Raw genomic sequence first — 18,001 nt, forward strand, 5'->3', positions numbered from 1 at the left:
TATAGTTCCCATTGTAGCACTGGGCAGTAGGGGATTTTTTTAACCCATTATATCCTAGCGTATGAAATTTCATACGCAGAACTATCAATCGTTTAACGCGTATTTACTGCAGAATTTTGGCATCTAACTGCTTTATTATTGCACTAATGGGATCATTGCACCTCATATTTCATTGTGAAACAAGACAACTGCCATTTTCTATAATTTTGTTTACATTTTTGAACCGTGTATAGTTGGGGCAAATGGCGGCTGAAAAGTAAGCAATATATTTAATTGAATTTTATTGTTGGAATTCGTGCTAATAATTCCATTATGTGACAAAACGTTCCTACAGGTGTAAAAGAAGTGTTGTCTATCAGAAAATCCGAAGAAATATGTCTAACAACTTAAAATTTGTTGTTTTTATTTAAGGCTCAAGTTACCTCAAGGCTTGGTAGTATGCGTAAGAAAAATTGTGTTCAGCTTTGCCACCAGATTATCCATTTAAACCTTTTCAAAACTCTAAAAGAAGAATATCAGTCGATTTATTAGGTCATCACGATTCAATTCATGCAAAATACCTGCTGGAAAAACCATCGGCTTAGCTGGATGGTGCTTTTGAAAAAGTGGCTGTGATTTTTTATCACACTACCACACCGAGCTGGGGTACGCAACACAACTGCGCAATGAAAAAACCACAGCCACTTTTTCAAAAGCACCATTTAGCTAAGCCGATGGTTTTTCCAGCAGGTATTTTGCATGAATTGAATCGTGATGATCTAATAAATCGACTGATATTCTTCTTTTAGAGTTTTAAAAAGGTTTAAATGGATAATCCGGTGGGAAAGCTGAACACAAATTTTCCTGCGCACACTACCAAGCGTTCAATTCTAACACATGCTTAAAAAAGGTAACTTGAACCTTAAGCGTACGAAATTTTTTGCGCGAGATATTTTCATTCTCAAAACCATTTTAAGCGGCGATTTTATTTTTCCCATAATCTTTGATACATTTTTTGGTGGAATTGAAGATATCACTGCATTTGGCTCACTTTTTGAAACCCCTGGGTTATAATGGGTTAAATTTTCAAAGATTCCCTTGCCCTCCCCTTCATATGTCAAAGGAAGCTGCCAAAAATTCACATTATTCGGACAGTTTTTGGGAAAATACATTAAAAACCTAACCCTTTTGACCCCAGTTACTCCTCTGTGCAACGATCGATACTGTGCAACTTGTCACTACGAGAAGAGACGGCAACAGACTTCTTCCTCTTATTAACTTTCTCTACTCGACCATGCCGACAATCTCAAGACAACTAGTGAACATTATTGCCAGATTCCTTTCGAAAGCTTTTCATAATTGCCGAAAATTGTTGCACATCGAAGATTACAACTAAACTAAGAACTCACAAATCAAGCTGCAAATTAAATTTTATTTTTATTGATGTCTCTGTCAAAAATATACATTAATGATACATATTATCACTAACGACATTTATTTAATTTGCATCATACGTGGATATTCATTAAAAGTACCCGGAATAAATCTAGCCTCATTGTTATATTGTGTGCTGGTGATTATTTTGTAAATAATATGAACGTTCTTAATTGGCAAAACGGCCAATCATGAACTGGTTCGATATTTATGTTAGGACTGGATGAAATAAATTTGTTATTGTCTTCTCTTCTTTTAGACTGGCTATGATACGTGTAGCCAACAGTTGAATAGATGGCAGTGACACGACACTGATTTCTAACGTATATCGGTTTGAAAGTTTACACAGATTTTCAAATAAATTTTGTTCTAGACTATACCCCTATTATCTGTGGTGATACCAAAGCTTAATTTTTCGGTTGATTTGCTGGAGTTTCAAGCAATCGTCTCCGGGATATCTTCTTGCGAAATTGATAAATTGATTGGTTGATAAGGAAATGTGAATCATCATAGATTCTTGGAAAACTGCCCCATACCACTTATTCTAGCAATAAATTCAATGTAACATTTGTGTATACACTATCTACATATATCTGTCTATTTATCTCATTTCAGATGAATCCCTCACCTGCAACGTATGCGACCGAGCTTTTCACTGTCGTCGACAGCTGGCGTCACATCAGCAGAAAAAACGACATTTCGGGTAGGTCCCACGCATGTACTAAATATATTTTCCGCTCACATAATGACTCAAATGACGGTTTTCGCGAATTATTACGCAAGCATCAAAACTGACAAATTAATCAATTCCGGAGCAAAAGCGACAAAAGCTAGGCAGCTATTTTAATTTCCCAATTTAAGCCCAGGTTTAAGGAAAACAAAACGTTTCGGCATTTGTTCAAATTCAACAAATTTTATGAGCATGAAATTGGAGCTAAGCACGTTACCACCCACACACTCACACACGTCATAAAACAACCTGAGTTTAGTACCTAGTTAGGAGTCAGCCTATGAATATACATCGCTACTGTAGCGCGAAAACTTTCTCGGCGTGCAGATAGCTGAAAGAAGAACGTTCTTTAAATATTTCAATTTAACTTAGAATTTTACACAATTTCTGCCAGTAACAGCACTAAAACTGTCAGCTAGCTATACGTAGGTATACAGAATAAATACGCTTTCAGCATTGCTCACGTTCGTGCTGCGATGCTACGTGCGGATGCCTTCTTCGCACCTTTCGACACCCGGTAAATCCTTCACCAAAGTAGTAGACAAGCCATTTACTGCGCTACTCTTGCTTGATGAGGGGGAAGGCAAAAAATAGCGACCTACTGGAACAGCTTCGGTCAAAGTTTCTGCCAGTACTACCTACAGTTACAGCAGCAGACTCAGTAAAAAAAACTCAGTCAGTCAGTCACTTGACTCAACGTCGCTTTGAAAGATTATGGCATCAGTCTACTGTGTATGTTTCCACCAGATCAATGGTGGGATATAGCTTGATTAAGTAGGAAATCGATTGCAGCTTCACTAAATGATTCGTTATTCTTATTTTAGAATTTCCGGATTTCCAGAATCGAAATGGTATTCTTTCTGAACTCGCATAGGAATCAATGAATTTGTTTGACTTATTGTTAGAGCGACGTTAAATCTGAAACCAACTTAGTAAGATTCTCTAGCACTTCTGTTTTTTCAAGAATCCCATCCCAGACATTTTTTAAAGCTGTAAATTTATTGTGTTAAACGGCTTTTTCAATCCGCACATCGAAAAAGTTTCTACAGGCGATTGTTCGAAGCGGCGCCCTGACCGCCAAGGGACGCTTTCAGCTCGAGACGCGCGTCTCAGGTAGAAACCTTTTTATAGCATTATGAACGATCCCAGAATGCTTCGCGTTTCACCGTACATGTGTACAGGTCTCGAAAAAGTATTTTACGGCTTGTCCTGTAGAGGTCACCACTGCTGCCGGGGCTGATCTGCGCCTGCTAGTAGCGTATCTGAATAGTTAATATTCCGGTGCTTTCCATGAAATCCTATAACGTGCACGTGTTTTGTCTCTCGTAAAGATGCCGAATTTGTCGAAAAAGGGAACTCGAAGCAGTCAAAGGCAAAGTAGTTAACCCTTTTCGAAAGCATTCAAGGAAGATCAATTTACCACCGAAACCGACACCGAATATGTGAGCACGTCCGCAAAGAAGTTGAAAAGTGCGAATTATGACGACATTGAACTGAACCGGGACATCAGTTATGTGATTTGCAATTTCCTCACTATCTTCAGCTTCTTAAGTGAATGCTTAGTTTGCCTACGACGGAGACGTGGCATTCTGAAGCAGGATTAGCATTCAAATTTATGGTGAAGTGCCAGTGCAACATGCGTATGTAGGTTCAAATCCCGCTTTCGTATTGGTAGTCACATTTTATTGGAATCGCCATTTTTATTTTTATTTTAATACATATCAACCCAAATTCATGTTAAAAATCACAAGCCCTTTCTTTTCTCGATTTTGGTTGGAAGATTATTTATTTTTAGTGGGGGTCCGCCATATTTGATCGGCCATTTTGAATTTCGAAAAACTGACTTCAGATTCGTAGTAAGTGATGTGATGTAATTGTTACAAAATTTTGACATTCTACCACGAATAATTCATCGTAAGAGTTCTCCAAACTTTAAACGCGTTTATCTCAAAATATGATTTTTTAAAACTGCGTGCAATCTCATTTGAAAACGGTTCACTCCGTCTCAAAAGAAAATCTTCTTCTTTGGAGTAATTATCTATAAAATCTACAAATTCTAAGTATGTATTCATTATTTTTAGTGAAACGTTAAAGTGTAAAAAAGGGATTAAGATCGATTTCAAAGTTTGAGATCGCACCATTACGTCAAATTTGAAGCTTTTTACCCGTTCTTAGGTCATTCCTCTAATAAATTTAGTTTACTTTAGCGCCTTATTACTTTTGTGTTTCATATCGATCCTGAAGCAGTAGGCTGTACTCTTCTAACCTACGGGTACCATTTTGTTTTTTCGCCTTTTTAATCATAAAACTGTTTCCTTCTGTGTTTTTTCATTGGCCCACAAAAAAATTCAAATTTTACTTCCTTTTTGGTCATTTGAATGAGAATCTCCCCTTAAAAATCAATGAAATTTTGCTTACTTTTGGTGAAAATAATTTCGCATGCGGAAGGTTTGAAATTCCACATTTTTTAATAGAACATTGAACCAGTTTCTCACACAGGCTACGAATTCATTTACGAGTAGCAGCACACCGTTAACTTCTTCTTTGCTCAGATCTTGTCTTCTTTTACGGAATGAATTCGGTTTTATTTTGTTTATATATACTGACAGCCTTCATGCTAAAGCTTCCGGATAAAATAGTAGACAGTGAATAAACCCTAGAAAAGTACGCATTTCGCATCGCTCTTTCCTGACGCCTACTGTATGCTATAAATATTTTCGTTAAAGTTTTGTAAACTTCCGAGAAAGGACTACAAAGTTCTTTTCGGCACTGGAAATAATCCTTTCAAAACTATATGCACCTCAAACATTGCTCCGCCTCATTGCTTTTGGATCGTTTTCCCAAAATACACTCAAGTTCAACCAACTAGCAAATCCGACTCGAAATGTACCGAAACAACCGAACAGACGGAGAGGATTAGTTTTCCTAGGGGGGATTTTGCTTGTGGAAAAATCCCAATGTCTAGTGTACTCTGTAAATCAAATGTGGACTACAGAGGCGTTGGAAGCTGGAGGGGTTATAATTTTATTCAAACGAATTACAAGAATAAGAAAAAAGACCGGTTACCCGTCCGAAACGGTTTATCTTGAATTACTTTCTATAAATGCTTATAAGTTCGATAATGTAAATAGCAATCCGAGAAAAACGCCGGTAAAGATTTATATTTTCTTAACAAATTGGTTAGTTGCATTGAAATTTTAAGGTGATCTAAGATCCAGCGAATAACTCATTTTTGACAAAAATACGCATGGCAATGTATGCCTTTATGGGCAGTATTGTTTACTGCCGTGTGAAAATTTTTCAAAATCCCTGACGTTTTCCGTTGTTTTCAACTACAGGATATTTTTCCGACGTCGCTGGCAAAACACGACGATGCGTGTTGCTGAGTTGAACGTCCAACTCCGACCAGCAGAAGGCAAAAGTTTCTTCACATTTCCTTTCGATCATATCCATATGAGGCTGCCCAGGTTTAGTTTTCCATTCTAAATATATAACTGATTCGCCTTAGAATACCTATCCGTCTTTCGATTCCACAGCTTTCTTTTCCCTTGGTCTTAAATTTGCCAAAAATAGCAAATAAAATCAATACAGTAGCGCTTTGCGACAATTAAGACATTAAAAAAACAAAATGTTCATATTGGAGATTAAACTTCCTCAATGATAGATTGTAATTACACTCAGGTTTTTTAACGCGGTTCTTTGCGCGGTAGTTTTTACGTGGCTTTTTTTACGCGGTTTTTGAAATTTACGCGGTTTTCATTTGCGCGGCCTGTATTCCCCGCTTAAAAAAACCCCGGAGTGTACACCCAAACAATAGTCATGTTCAACAAACAAAATCAACGTTTATGCCTACTGTTGGTAATTTATCAATATAATCTAGTAGAAAAAACACAAATTAACTCAATTTAAGTCAAAATAAAAAGAATTTCTCCATAAGAAATGCTCCTATTTTTTATCTTTTTGACCACTGTACTAATTACTACAAAATAAGTTAGCACAAAAAAAGTTTAAATAAATAATACTCAGTGCAATAAACAAAAATTACGACTTCAATATATTTTACCGGTATAGTGAAGATCCGCTTTTATCAACCCCAGATTTTATCAGCCCCCCGATTTTCTTCGCTTTTTGACACGATTTTGTCAGCCTCATATGGAAATTGATAGTTGATAGTTTGATGCGCTCTAGCAGACGAACCAAGTTGAATTCGAGTAAATCCTTTCTTGAGCATATTTTTCTTATCTTAGAGATCCGAAATATGCGAAAATAAAAATTTTGATTTTTTTCTAAATTTTGACCCCCTCAAGGGAAATTTAAATAATCAGAAAGAGTTATGAGGCTATATCTAGGAACTAAAGAAGAATATTTTAAGAGCTTTGGTTTCTTAAAAAGAAAGAAAAATATATGTCCTGATTTTGTCAATATCCCCGTTTTATCAGCCTAAAATTCATCAAGGGGCTGATAAAAATGGGTCTTCACTGTATAATACATTGTTAATTAAGTGAAACCATGAAAAACGCAATTATTCCAGTGCCTTGTGCTAGTGGTTACAATTGGAATTTTAATGGAAAAGAATTTAATTTCTTATTTTAGCCTATACTTTCATAATCGGGTTGGGGCATGATCGCACGAAAAACTTTGATTTGTCCTCTCTAATGAAGAAGATGCTTTTCTGGATCAGTTTTTTTAGCTTTCTCCAAACGCCGTTATTTGGTCTCAGAATTCAAGAATGGGCCTCTACGTTGTTATCTGCGTAGCGCAGTAATTTTTCATCGAGGAGTCCGAAAACCCAATATATAAATTACATAAAGCACTGTTCTTTCCGACACAACTACCGACCGAACTATCTTCTTTACGCGTGCTTCGGCGCACTATAAAACGACAATGACTGACCCATTGCTTTCATGTTTCGACATCTTTACCATTACTCAACATTGCTGTGATTAATAATAAAATCCACTTGTTTTGAAGTCATGCAGCTTCTTTAGTTAACAATTTTTCTCAGCGAATTTTCACAAACTTACAATGTTCCACGAATGTGTTCAGTCGAAGAATACCTTTATAAATATATAGTGTTCTCTAATTGATTGATGAGGTGATTTTTTAAGAATTTATTTTCAATTTTAACCGATTTTCCATACTAATTTCCATATAAACTTTGAAATTTTTGGAGGATCCGTAGACGCAACCGATCGGTACCAAAATTTGCACAATTACTAAAATTACTACTACTACATAAAAGGAATCAGTAAAACCTGGTGGAGCTAAAAGTCAAAAATTGAACCAGTCTACTATCCAGTATTATATGCTATATTTCTCCTTAGTAGAGAAAAATTTGGGTAAAAACTATTTTCCTTCAATAAGGAAGAAAATTGTTTGAAACCACCTTTGCGCGTTAAGGGTAACAAAAGCTATAAATTAGTTATGGAATTTGCTTTCCGCCTTCGTCTCATTAGAATCCAACACTAACTTAGTGACAGGACTAAGCTTGCGCAAGATTGCCTGCATGATTTCCCAAAAGTCTCCACTCTTTTTTCTCCACTATGCAGAAATGTAGCATAGTACATATTGCATTGGCTTGGCTTAGCCAATCCAAGTTCGATGTCATTAATTAATCAGAACTCCTTCTCTTGCGGAACATCACGCAGGTGCTCAAAAAGTTTTTACGGTTTTGGAGCTAGCGTCAATGTGGCACTAACTTCGTCCTGTCACTAAGTTAGTGTCAGATTCTGATGAGACGAAGTCGAAACGCAAATTCCATAAGTAATTTTTAATTTTAGTTTTGACGTATTCTATCCATCATAAGATCCAGCTGCTTATGTTTCTTTTTTCTCTTAACCACCTGTTCCGATTGTACTCAAAGTCACGACCATAGAAGCCTCTAGTAAAAAAAATATTTTGTCTTGAATCAACGAACGTTTAGTTCGTACGAACCTTAAATCCGTCCTAATGCTGTCCAAAAAATCCTATGAATCGAGTCGACTTCCATATTCGGGATGGAATCAGCATTATTGACTTATCTGAGGGGATGGTTTCATTGACGATCAAGAATTGGTCGTCTGATGGACGTTTGTGCCCTACTTTTTTGCCGGGTTGGTCTGTAATATATCAGAAGTATTCTACTTCAAAACGCACCAAATATATTCGAAATATGAAAAGACTTATTTCCCTAGGTACCGAGAATTGCCATCCCAAAACACACACAAGCATAAGGTAAATAAGCCAACGAAGGAGAGGGAAGGAATATCAAATCAAAACGCTTCAAGTGAATGCAATGGTCTCCCTGAAAAGGACGGGCTGCCAACAAAGAAAGACTTAATTCGGCGCCTTCTTTTCGATCCTTTTTGGCAGCAGAACGGCCTGGATATTAGGCAACACACCACCCTGGGCAATATGCACGACAGAGAGCAATTTGGTCAGCTCTTTGTCGTTTCGAATGGTCAACTGCAGATGACGAGGTGTGACCCTAGTCCTCTAGTTATCACGGACACCGTTTAATGCCAACTCCAACACTTTGGTGGCAAGATATTCCGTCACTACTGCCCGTTAGACGGGAGCTCCGGCACTGACACGCTTAGCGTAGTGACCCTTTCTCAGCAAACGATGGATTCGGCCGACAGAACATGCTGTTGTAGCCAGTACAAGTATGACACACGAATGATACCGCACTCGCATATGACCCCCAGTTTTGTACTTTTTGGTCAGTTTACGTTCGAAGCCAAAAGGGCCGGCCAACGAACAAAAATAGTTCGCTTTCATCGTCAAAGAGGTGGAGCTCCGAACAAAAACTAGTTTGGCTCGCTTGTAATCAATTGTACGGACCAACCATGGCGCAGGTAATAACAGCTTTCACAAAATCCATTATTTACGTTATTTTCAGTAATTGAACATTGTACACAATTAGTTACAAAATTGTTGTACATATTTCCAATCAGATAGCGCAAAAATCTAATGTTTTCATTTAGTGCAATATAGATATTCACATTCGAATCTCGGGTAAAATTCCGGTCGAAAATAATGAAACGGGGCCCCTATTATGAAACTTTAGAAGTATTTTACTTCAAAAACGTTACATAGTTTGATTTTAGATTTTAGAATGACACCCAGTCCCAGGTAGCGCAGAAAGACATTTTCAATGTCAAAATATTTTTCGATTCGTCGATGTCGAGTTGACATTGTTACCACATCCTCCGATGTTCTACAATAATGCCGTTTTTTGGGCTATGTTTTACAAAGATTATTTTAGTAAATCGCAGGATTTTGCAAATTTCAGCTTGTCAATGTGCATTTAAGTAGCGAGCCTTTCTTTAATATTGCAAATTGTTGAATTCTGTATTTGAAACATTACTTTTAACAAATAATACATTTTTACAAATTTCAGATTATCATTGTTGGAGTAGCAAGGTACGAATAAGAACTGTGGAATGAGATTATCGTTGTCAATAAATAAAAAATCGAACTTATTCTTTACTGTTTGTCATAGCCCTTAAAAGGACTTTTAGTTGAAGGAAAATTTTCGATTCAAAAGCTTGACAGTTGCACAAATTTCGTCTTCTTAGCAAATAACAGTAGATTAATTTCAATGCAGCAATAACTTACTCTATTACTGACACCTGAAAATTTTTCATTGCATGCAACAGTTTGCGGATTTATGCCAACACTGCCGAAAATTTATATCTTCTTCCGCTTATCGTACTGTCTGGACGTCATAGCCCAGATGTTGCTCGTTCGAAAAGCGAGCAACGAATGGTTAGAAGCGGACATGCAGGATTTCTATATATAACCTCGTGGTATACGATAATCACTTAGGCACCCGGAATGGATAGACTCATGTATGGGAGTTTTCACGTTTTCCAAGATCTGTCCACTTTTACGGATTTTTCAATAATGTACTATTGAAATACAAAATCAATATGGTAGTAAAACTCAATTGGAGTTGTTTCCGAAATGTTTGGTAGTAAGAAGACGGAAATAGATTTTAGAATGACACGTAGTCCCAGATAGTACAATAAAACATTTTTAATGTAAAAATGGCATATGGCACTTCAATGTATGTGCGTACGCCTACTTCGATATCTATACAATGCCCCACAGTCGCCAAACCATCTTCGCGATACCCACACCTGACGAGATTGCCTTGAAAGCGAAACTCTCACACTCACGCTATGTGACCAAAAAAATAATCTAACCAAAACGTGACTCGTATTACATACAATAATTCTTCTAAACATACCATTGCACCATGGGCCACAAATCGATTTTTTTGGTCGAAAATCCAGAACTTATAAACCGTTAGTACTAGACTTTCAATGTCTTTGGAACAAATTCTCTACAATAAGTGCTCTTCATTCTAGGGGAAACAAAATTAGGGTGGCTCTCTCGATTTTTGAAATAAAAAAATTATCTCCTGAATGGAAAAAGATAGGAGAATATGATCTTCCAAAGAAATGTAGAGAAAACAATTTTCAGTAACTTTACTGAAAACGTTGAAACGCTATCTTCAGTGGTTTTTATTTTACAGCGATTTCTCTTGTTCCGTTTAGGGTGGCTCTTAAAAATTCAGTTTTTTTAATATAACTTCTTTGAAGTTGATTTCTCGTGAATGTCGACTTCAGACAAAAGTTAGCTCTTACAAATGCGCACATTTCTTCTTCAGAGACCAACTCATTAACTTTTATATAAACAGAGTTATTGACGATTTTATGCTCAAAATTCGACATTTTCTAAGCTAAATAACTCCGAAGGTGGCAAGAAGTGGCAATCAATGTTATGACCATCAGATAGCACTTTAAAAACACTACAAAATAAGGGATGCATGGTTTGTCTCCTAGCTACTGTTCATGTGAAATGTTTGCTTATAAACTACCTCTGTTCCATGGGCCAAAAATCTAAATTTTGTTGAAAATCCACTTCTTATATCCCGTAAGTGCTGGACATTCAGTGTCTTCAGAAGAATTTTTTCACCATAAGTGCGCTTCATTTCGGTGTAAAAAACTGGGTGGTCTCCTTGATTTTTGGAATGAAAATAATTTCTCCTGGACAATAACAATAGAAGTATAAAGCCCTACTGAAAATTAAAAAATAATCATGGTTGAGTAACTTTGTTACTCAATTCCTTAAATATCGTCGGAGGCTTTTATTTTACGGCATATTCCATTATTTGGTTTGGCCTGACCTTTAAAAAAACAGTGTTTCAATAAAATACTTTTGGAGTAAATTTTCCAAAAATTTTGAAGTTTTGTTCTGATAAATGCCTATTTTTTCTTTGGAGACCAAGTTATTAGTTTAAAAAACTAATATATTGATTTTTTTCGGTGGTAAATTTTTTTCTCTGCGTTTCAACAATTTCTACACTGATGCGTAGAAAACTGCCCATTTTTAATAAAAGTGGAATAACCCACTTAATGGGTAAAGAGCTTGTACATCAACCTGGTTACGTTTTACCTATTATTTCTCGTGGAAAACTTACAACGAAATGCGTAAAAAATACCCATTCATAAAAATCGTCCCAGAATGAAAAATACTGAAAATAGTTTTTTTTCTGAATTTAAAAAAAATGTACAACACCAGTTTTACATTATTTCCCTCGGTTAAAAGTATAAGAATCCTGATAGAATCTCTATCCTAAAGCCTAAAATCAACATAAAAACTGTCACTTGACAGAATCCCTGAATCTTCCAGGGCAGTCTAAATTGTTGAATTATCGCATATTTGCACCATCCTAAATAGTCTAAACTGCCGCTTTTAATAAGTAGGTTATCTCGCTTGAAGTAATTCATTATTAGCATCAATATTTATTTATTTATATTTATATCGTCTTTGGTGTGAAACACCATACAGACTACTGCTTAACCTAAGATAATTTAAACTACATTGATATACACTTCGAAACAATTCACTTAGGACACACAAAGCAATACACATTTAGAAGATTGTGAAATTTACACTAAACATTAATAATATTAGGGCTCCCAGACATCGAACTGTTCGTGGAATTCCCGAAAACAAATTCCGCGCGGCCATGTACTTGGAGATAACGCAATGCGCTTTAACTTCACGTCGATCCCAACCTTGAACGATATGAACGGCATTGATGCTGCATTCTTCCACTCGGGTACCAACTTTTTTACGATGATAGGATCAATTCCTAGCGCACTCGCAACCATAGCGGCGATATCTTTCTCATTAACGGAGTTCTTGATTCGCGTGAAGAAAAGCCAGCAGAGCGATGAAACAGAAATTGTCGAGTGGTGCGAAACTGTCGAAACACTACCGGTGCCTTGCTGTAGTTTCGTAGAAGATAACGGAGATGATTGAGCGGGGGGAGAGTTATTTTGCACGGTTGTATCGTCAAAACGTAAACGGGAAATCTCAGCAATAGCGTCCTGAATATCGTTTATTTGTTGCTTTATTTTGGTCAATTCCTCCAGATGATTAAGGCTATTTTCATCTGTTTGCGATTTTGCATGAACAGCTACAGAAGCAGGGCGAATTGGTACAAAACTGTCAGCGTCGGACAGCGCTTGCCGTTTATCACGGAACGTTCCCAAATGTCGAACGTCGTTCATTATTTCAATACATGGTGTGCACATCCACCAAATATTTCGATGTTTGTTACAGCTGACGACCTCAGAAACGGTCAGCGACACACAGTCGGCGTGATATTGGTCGGAACAAAAGCCTTCACAAATGATTATATTCTCTCCTGGCACTATCACAGAGGCACACTTCTTGCAGACCATCGTTACAGCGTATGTGAGTTGTGGTGATCCGTTTAGAAATTGTAGACTAGTTTATTTTCGACGGCAAGACACTAAAACTTTGATTTATTGACTAATATCCGCAAATATTCTCTCGACGTGTCAGTTTAATGAAAAGTAATGCGATTGTTATCAATTTTAGAATATATACATTGGCATAACTTCATCGAGTTATTATGAAATGGATTAGAAGTACTCATTGTTAGGAGCAAAAAAGTACCCATAGTTGACAGCTCGAATAACTGACATCATTGATAAAGTTTTTTGCCGCGTTTGGAAAATAACTTCGAAGGGGGAGACTGCCAATCTATCCGTTGGATAATAATAAAAAATACTCTTAATGAGAGCTGAACAGCTTGTCCCCCAACGTACATTCACGTGGATTTTTTTGTTAATTTCCAAAGGCAAAAAATGGTATTTTGGAAAACTATTAGGCTAAATTACAGTGAGCTGAAGCAGAGGAGGTAATATAATTAATAAAAGACAAATAAATCATTAATGCTAAACAAAGGGTGCTCCTTTACGGTAAACCTGAGCTTTCAATATATTGTAATCAGAGTTAAAAATAATCGAAGCTCTTTTTTGACGGCTGAAAATGAACCTGACGCGACTCGCGGTGAATAGAAAAAATATTCACTCAAATATCCATCCTTATTCATTCAGTTGAATATCGTACAATATATTCATTTTACTAATTATCTAGAAAAATGTTTTCAAATGCCGGTAAAGCATATGAAACAACAATCATCATCGCTTACATTGTGCTAGGGCCTACTTTGATGCATTTGATTCGTTTCTGCACGGTCGCTTCGTGTAATAATCGGAGACGAATGAAAATCTGCATGGATGAATGAGCGGTTTGTTCGTTTGACATTTTCAGCTGCGTCACTGAATATTGAAAATGAATACGGCTGAATATGATCAATTTTCATTCAACGAATTTGAATATTTTTAACTCTGATTGTAATATATTCATAAGAATTTCTTTTTTGCCATGCGAATAAAACGTATGCCATGCAAATACTCCAAACATTCATTTTATAAACCGTAGTCCGAAAACCACATGTTTTATGTACAATTTCACTCCACGAAACAAGTTTAGAATAACATCTTCCGAGTGTACCGATTTGCATCAGAGATCCGGATATGTGTGTATATAAGAACGGCGACTATGTTTGATAAATATATATTTTAAGTACGAATTTAGATGAATTCCGCCTACATTCTCTATAACAGAGGGAGTTTATAAGCAAACATTTCACATGAACAGTAGCTAGGAGACAAACCATGAACCCCTTATTTTGTAGTGTTTTTAAAGTGCTATCTGATGGTCATAACATTGATTGCCACTTTTTGCCACCTTCGGAGTTATTTAGCTTAGAAAATGTCGAATTTTGAGCATAAAATCGTCAATAACTCTGTTTATATAAAAGTTAATGAGTTGGTCTCTGAAGAAGAAATGTGCGCATTTGTAAGAGCTAACTTTTGTCTGAAGTCGACATTCACGAGAAATCAACTTCAAAGAAGTTATATTAAAAAAACTGAATTTTTAAGAGCCACCCTAAACGGAACAAGAGAAATCGCTGTAAAATAAAAACCGCTGAAGATAGCGTTTCAACGTTTTCAGTAAAGTTACTCAAAATTGTTTTCTCTACATTTCTTTGGAAGATCATATTCTCCTATCTTTTTCCATTCAGGAGATAATTTTTTTATTTCAAAAATCGAGAGAGCCACCCTAATTTTGTTTCCCCTAGAATGAAGAGCACTTATTGTAGAGAATTTGTTCCAAAGACACTGAAAGTCTAGTACTAACGGTTTATAAGTTCTGGATTTTCGACCAAAAAAATCGATTTGTGGCCCATGGTGCATTGAGCTAAACCTAAGCCATTATTTCAGGAAATTGTATAGTTCATGGGAGCCGAGTACTGATACATAATTATGCGCTTCTAGGCCCCATGAAAAATTGACTTAGACATCACTTCGTTAAAAGTTAATTAAACCTTCTTCTAACAAAACGGAATTGACTTGTTGAGTTTTTTTCTAGCATGTTTATAATACCCCCTTGATCAATACAGTATAATTTAACTGCTCTTATTTGAGTTGTTAAAGAATGAGCGTAAAATTATTAGATGCAATTTCAACGATTGTTCTGCAAGAAAAAGGCTTTCCAGGCTCCGGTTTGCTTCTAAAATTCAAGGTTTGACCGGTAACAACTTTGTACTTTATAAAAAATTAATTGTACTGTTTAGCCAAAAATCGATTCAGTAATATATAAACTAAAGAGTAGCACATAATTGTAAAATTTTAAATTGAATTTGAACATGAAATTTCATATTGCACTAACACAGCTCTCGATATGAATCTGCTTTTTGTGCATATTTTCTAAACAGACAATTCATAGTGAGATTCCGCTCGAGATGGAAGGATTCGGATTGAAAAACGTACAAAGTGCAGAAGTTTCCCAAATCGGGACGAACTCCAGCAGAGTTTTGTGAAAACGTACGCCTGGAAACTCTACACGACGCTGTTAACGAAACACCGGTCCTGCGCCATCGATCATGAGTCCTACACCAAAGGGAATCTCAATCAATCTAGTTGCAGGGACAGGAATAGTTCACGGGTAGGAACAAGTGTGCTATTCATGGCCTTTTCAAACCGAAGAAGTTCGATTCGAAGTCCCTGAAATCTGAAAGTACAGACACTGTATACAGAGACTTGCGGAGACAAAAACAGTAAAACTAGCAACCATGAACATTTCCTTTCATCACAGAAGATCCAATAAGCTTTGCATGGGCATCCCTCTTTGCTTCCCCTCTCAATACCATCATGCTCGTTTGGCAGCAGTGTCTGTAACCTAAAGCACAATGAATGGTGTTATTTACAAAACTAAGTGCTTTCAAAAACGAAATTTACCGTTTTTGAGATACCACGAACAAAAATTGTAGTTTAGGCCCAATTTGGCGTTATGCAACTATTCCAAATCTGTACAGGGGTGGTATGCAGTTATTCTATGGATTTTGTGCCTTAAGATATGAATCCACCAAACTGTCCTGAAGTCTGTCCGATTTAAACCTTTTGAACAATTTCTGAAGACCAAAGGAGAGAGAAAGGAAAAGAAAATGATGAAGAAGTGAGAAAAACTTTGAAAAAAAAAAAATTACCGGAAACGACTGTACAGACTCCGATGGAGGGCTTCAATCACATTTTACTCAAACTCATCCTTAAACGTATCCGACATATGTAATCTGTAATAAATACCTACTATAAGTACTGTAACTACTGTAAATCTTCTATTTCATCATGATAACTGTTGCCGATTTACCAACCATTTTAAAGTATCATAATATTAATATTGTTATCATAATATTATACAATTCTTCACTTCACTTCCAAAAGAAACTGTACCTTCATCTTAATTTGGTGTTTTTATTTCACTATTCACTTGAATCAATCAATAATATATTCAAACCAATGTCTGTTGCCCCTCGCAAAACGAAGCGTTTGGACGCCTCTGGATGACCGTAGCTAGCGGTACATTCTGCGAGCGCCAGCATAGTTCTATCTACTACTTATATAGAGGATGGTAGGACTTTTCCCTACCGAAGCTCCTAGTGCTTCGAAGCATCATCTACGGGTAGATATATAATAAAACAAGCTTCTGAAGTTACTGGGCTTCAAGTGGAAATGTGAAAATCGTGTAAAATCTTCCCCGTAGCAAACGTACTTGGATAATAAGTACACAGGCAACAGAAGGATTGGGTCGGAGATGGAACAAAAAAAAGCACTGGAAAGGGGTTAAGATGCCTGGGAAAATATAGAGCACATTCTATTACTAGAGTGGAAGCATGATTACAGTTTTACCCGAACTTAACCGAAGCGTATGCATTTTTGAAGTACCACGACTCGCTTGGGCTGAACTACATTAGGGTGAGCACTGACTTGACAGCGGATTTATGATGGCCGTGTGATTGATGAGCGGAATGAAAGTTCCATTTGCGGAATTGAGTTTCTTACCTTTTTCCCTGTTGGTTTAAAATTTAAGTAACATTTTTCTTTCTAAAAAATATAGTGTTTTTAGTACATTTTAAAAGTTTTAGAGGTCAACCTAACTATTAAACCTTCAAGTCTGTCTAATTTCACCATCAAACCTACACTAGTATTTCGACATCTGTCAGACTGCTTTGATGGTAAAATGAAAGTGTATTTTATTATTATTATTGCTTGTAGCAATACAAATTGGATTCGAACCGCAATGCGCACCTAACATTCTTCTATTAAATCCTTCTTGTAGACAGGTTAGTTCGACTTTATATTTTCTTAGAGATCAAATATCCAGTATTTTTTTAATTGTTAATGAGAATCAGTTAATCACTGTATCCTTTGTGTACTAAACTCGCAAATAACAACCAAATACGACAATTCTACTTTACTTTCGGTTTTCTTGCTAATGGCCTGGACATTTTGACACTAATTTATTTCCTTCAAAATAAAAATTAGAATCTCATGATCTCCGGTAAGAGGAGTGACTATCAGTTGTATGGAATTGATAAAAATAAATATTCTTACGCTGTTTGTGGAGACGGAAAATTGAGCGATTCATTCTTACCGGAGAAAGATATGCATTGGATAATACCCTTCTTGCATGAGTGAGTGAGAATTGGAATGTCCGCCTGTTGTGGATGGAAAAGGCATAAATTCTAGAGATATTACTCTTAAGGCGCTTTAATTCAATGATCCATGAAGGTAGCGTAACAACAAATAATCTTCCAAAATAAATTACATTTGTCGAAAGCCGAATATTTACACGTTCAACGAAAAACACACGATTCTGTAGGTGAAACTTTTCAGTAAGGGTAAACACTGACAAGCAATCGTAATCACCCTGCAGACTTGAGAATCTAAGAAGTTTGTTTTTCGTACATAGATTTAGTGGTGACAAAGCACAAAAAATATTTTTGTTAGAACACCTGTATACGGGTTCATTCCCAAGAAAGAAAAAAAGTTCCCTGCTCAGGGCTACGAAAAGTTGATTGTTGATTTTCGCTGATCACGTTTTTCTGCAAAAAAAAAATTGAAGCTGCATCCCCCTTTTCACATA

General features: G+C 36.4%; 1 protein-coding gene across 1 annotated transcript in view; it reads left to right on the plus strand.

Moving 5' to 3' along the window:
- The window catches only part of LOC131683906 (uncharacterized), a 155,321-nt gene that overhangs the window by 108,991 nt on the left and 28,329 nt on the right, over nt 1-18,001 (plus strand). The window contains exon 3 of the mRNA XM_058966312.1: nt 2,029-2,116. Within this exon, the coding sequence (XP_058822295.1) occupies nt 2,029-2,116 (88 nt within the window). The remainder of the gene's footprint in view (nt 1-2,028; nt 2,117-18,001) is intronic.

Source organism: Topomyia yanbarensis, chromosome 1, assembly GCF_030247195.1.
Source record: "Topomyia yanbarensis strain Yona2022 chromosome 1, ASM3024719v1, whole genome shotgun sequence".
Lineage (NCBI taxonomy): Eukaryota > Metazoa > Arthropoda > Insecta > Diptera > Culicidae > Topomyia > Topomyia yanbarensis.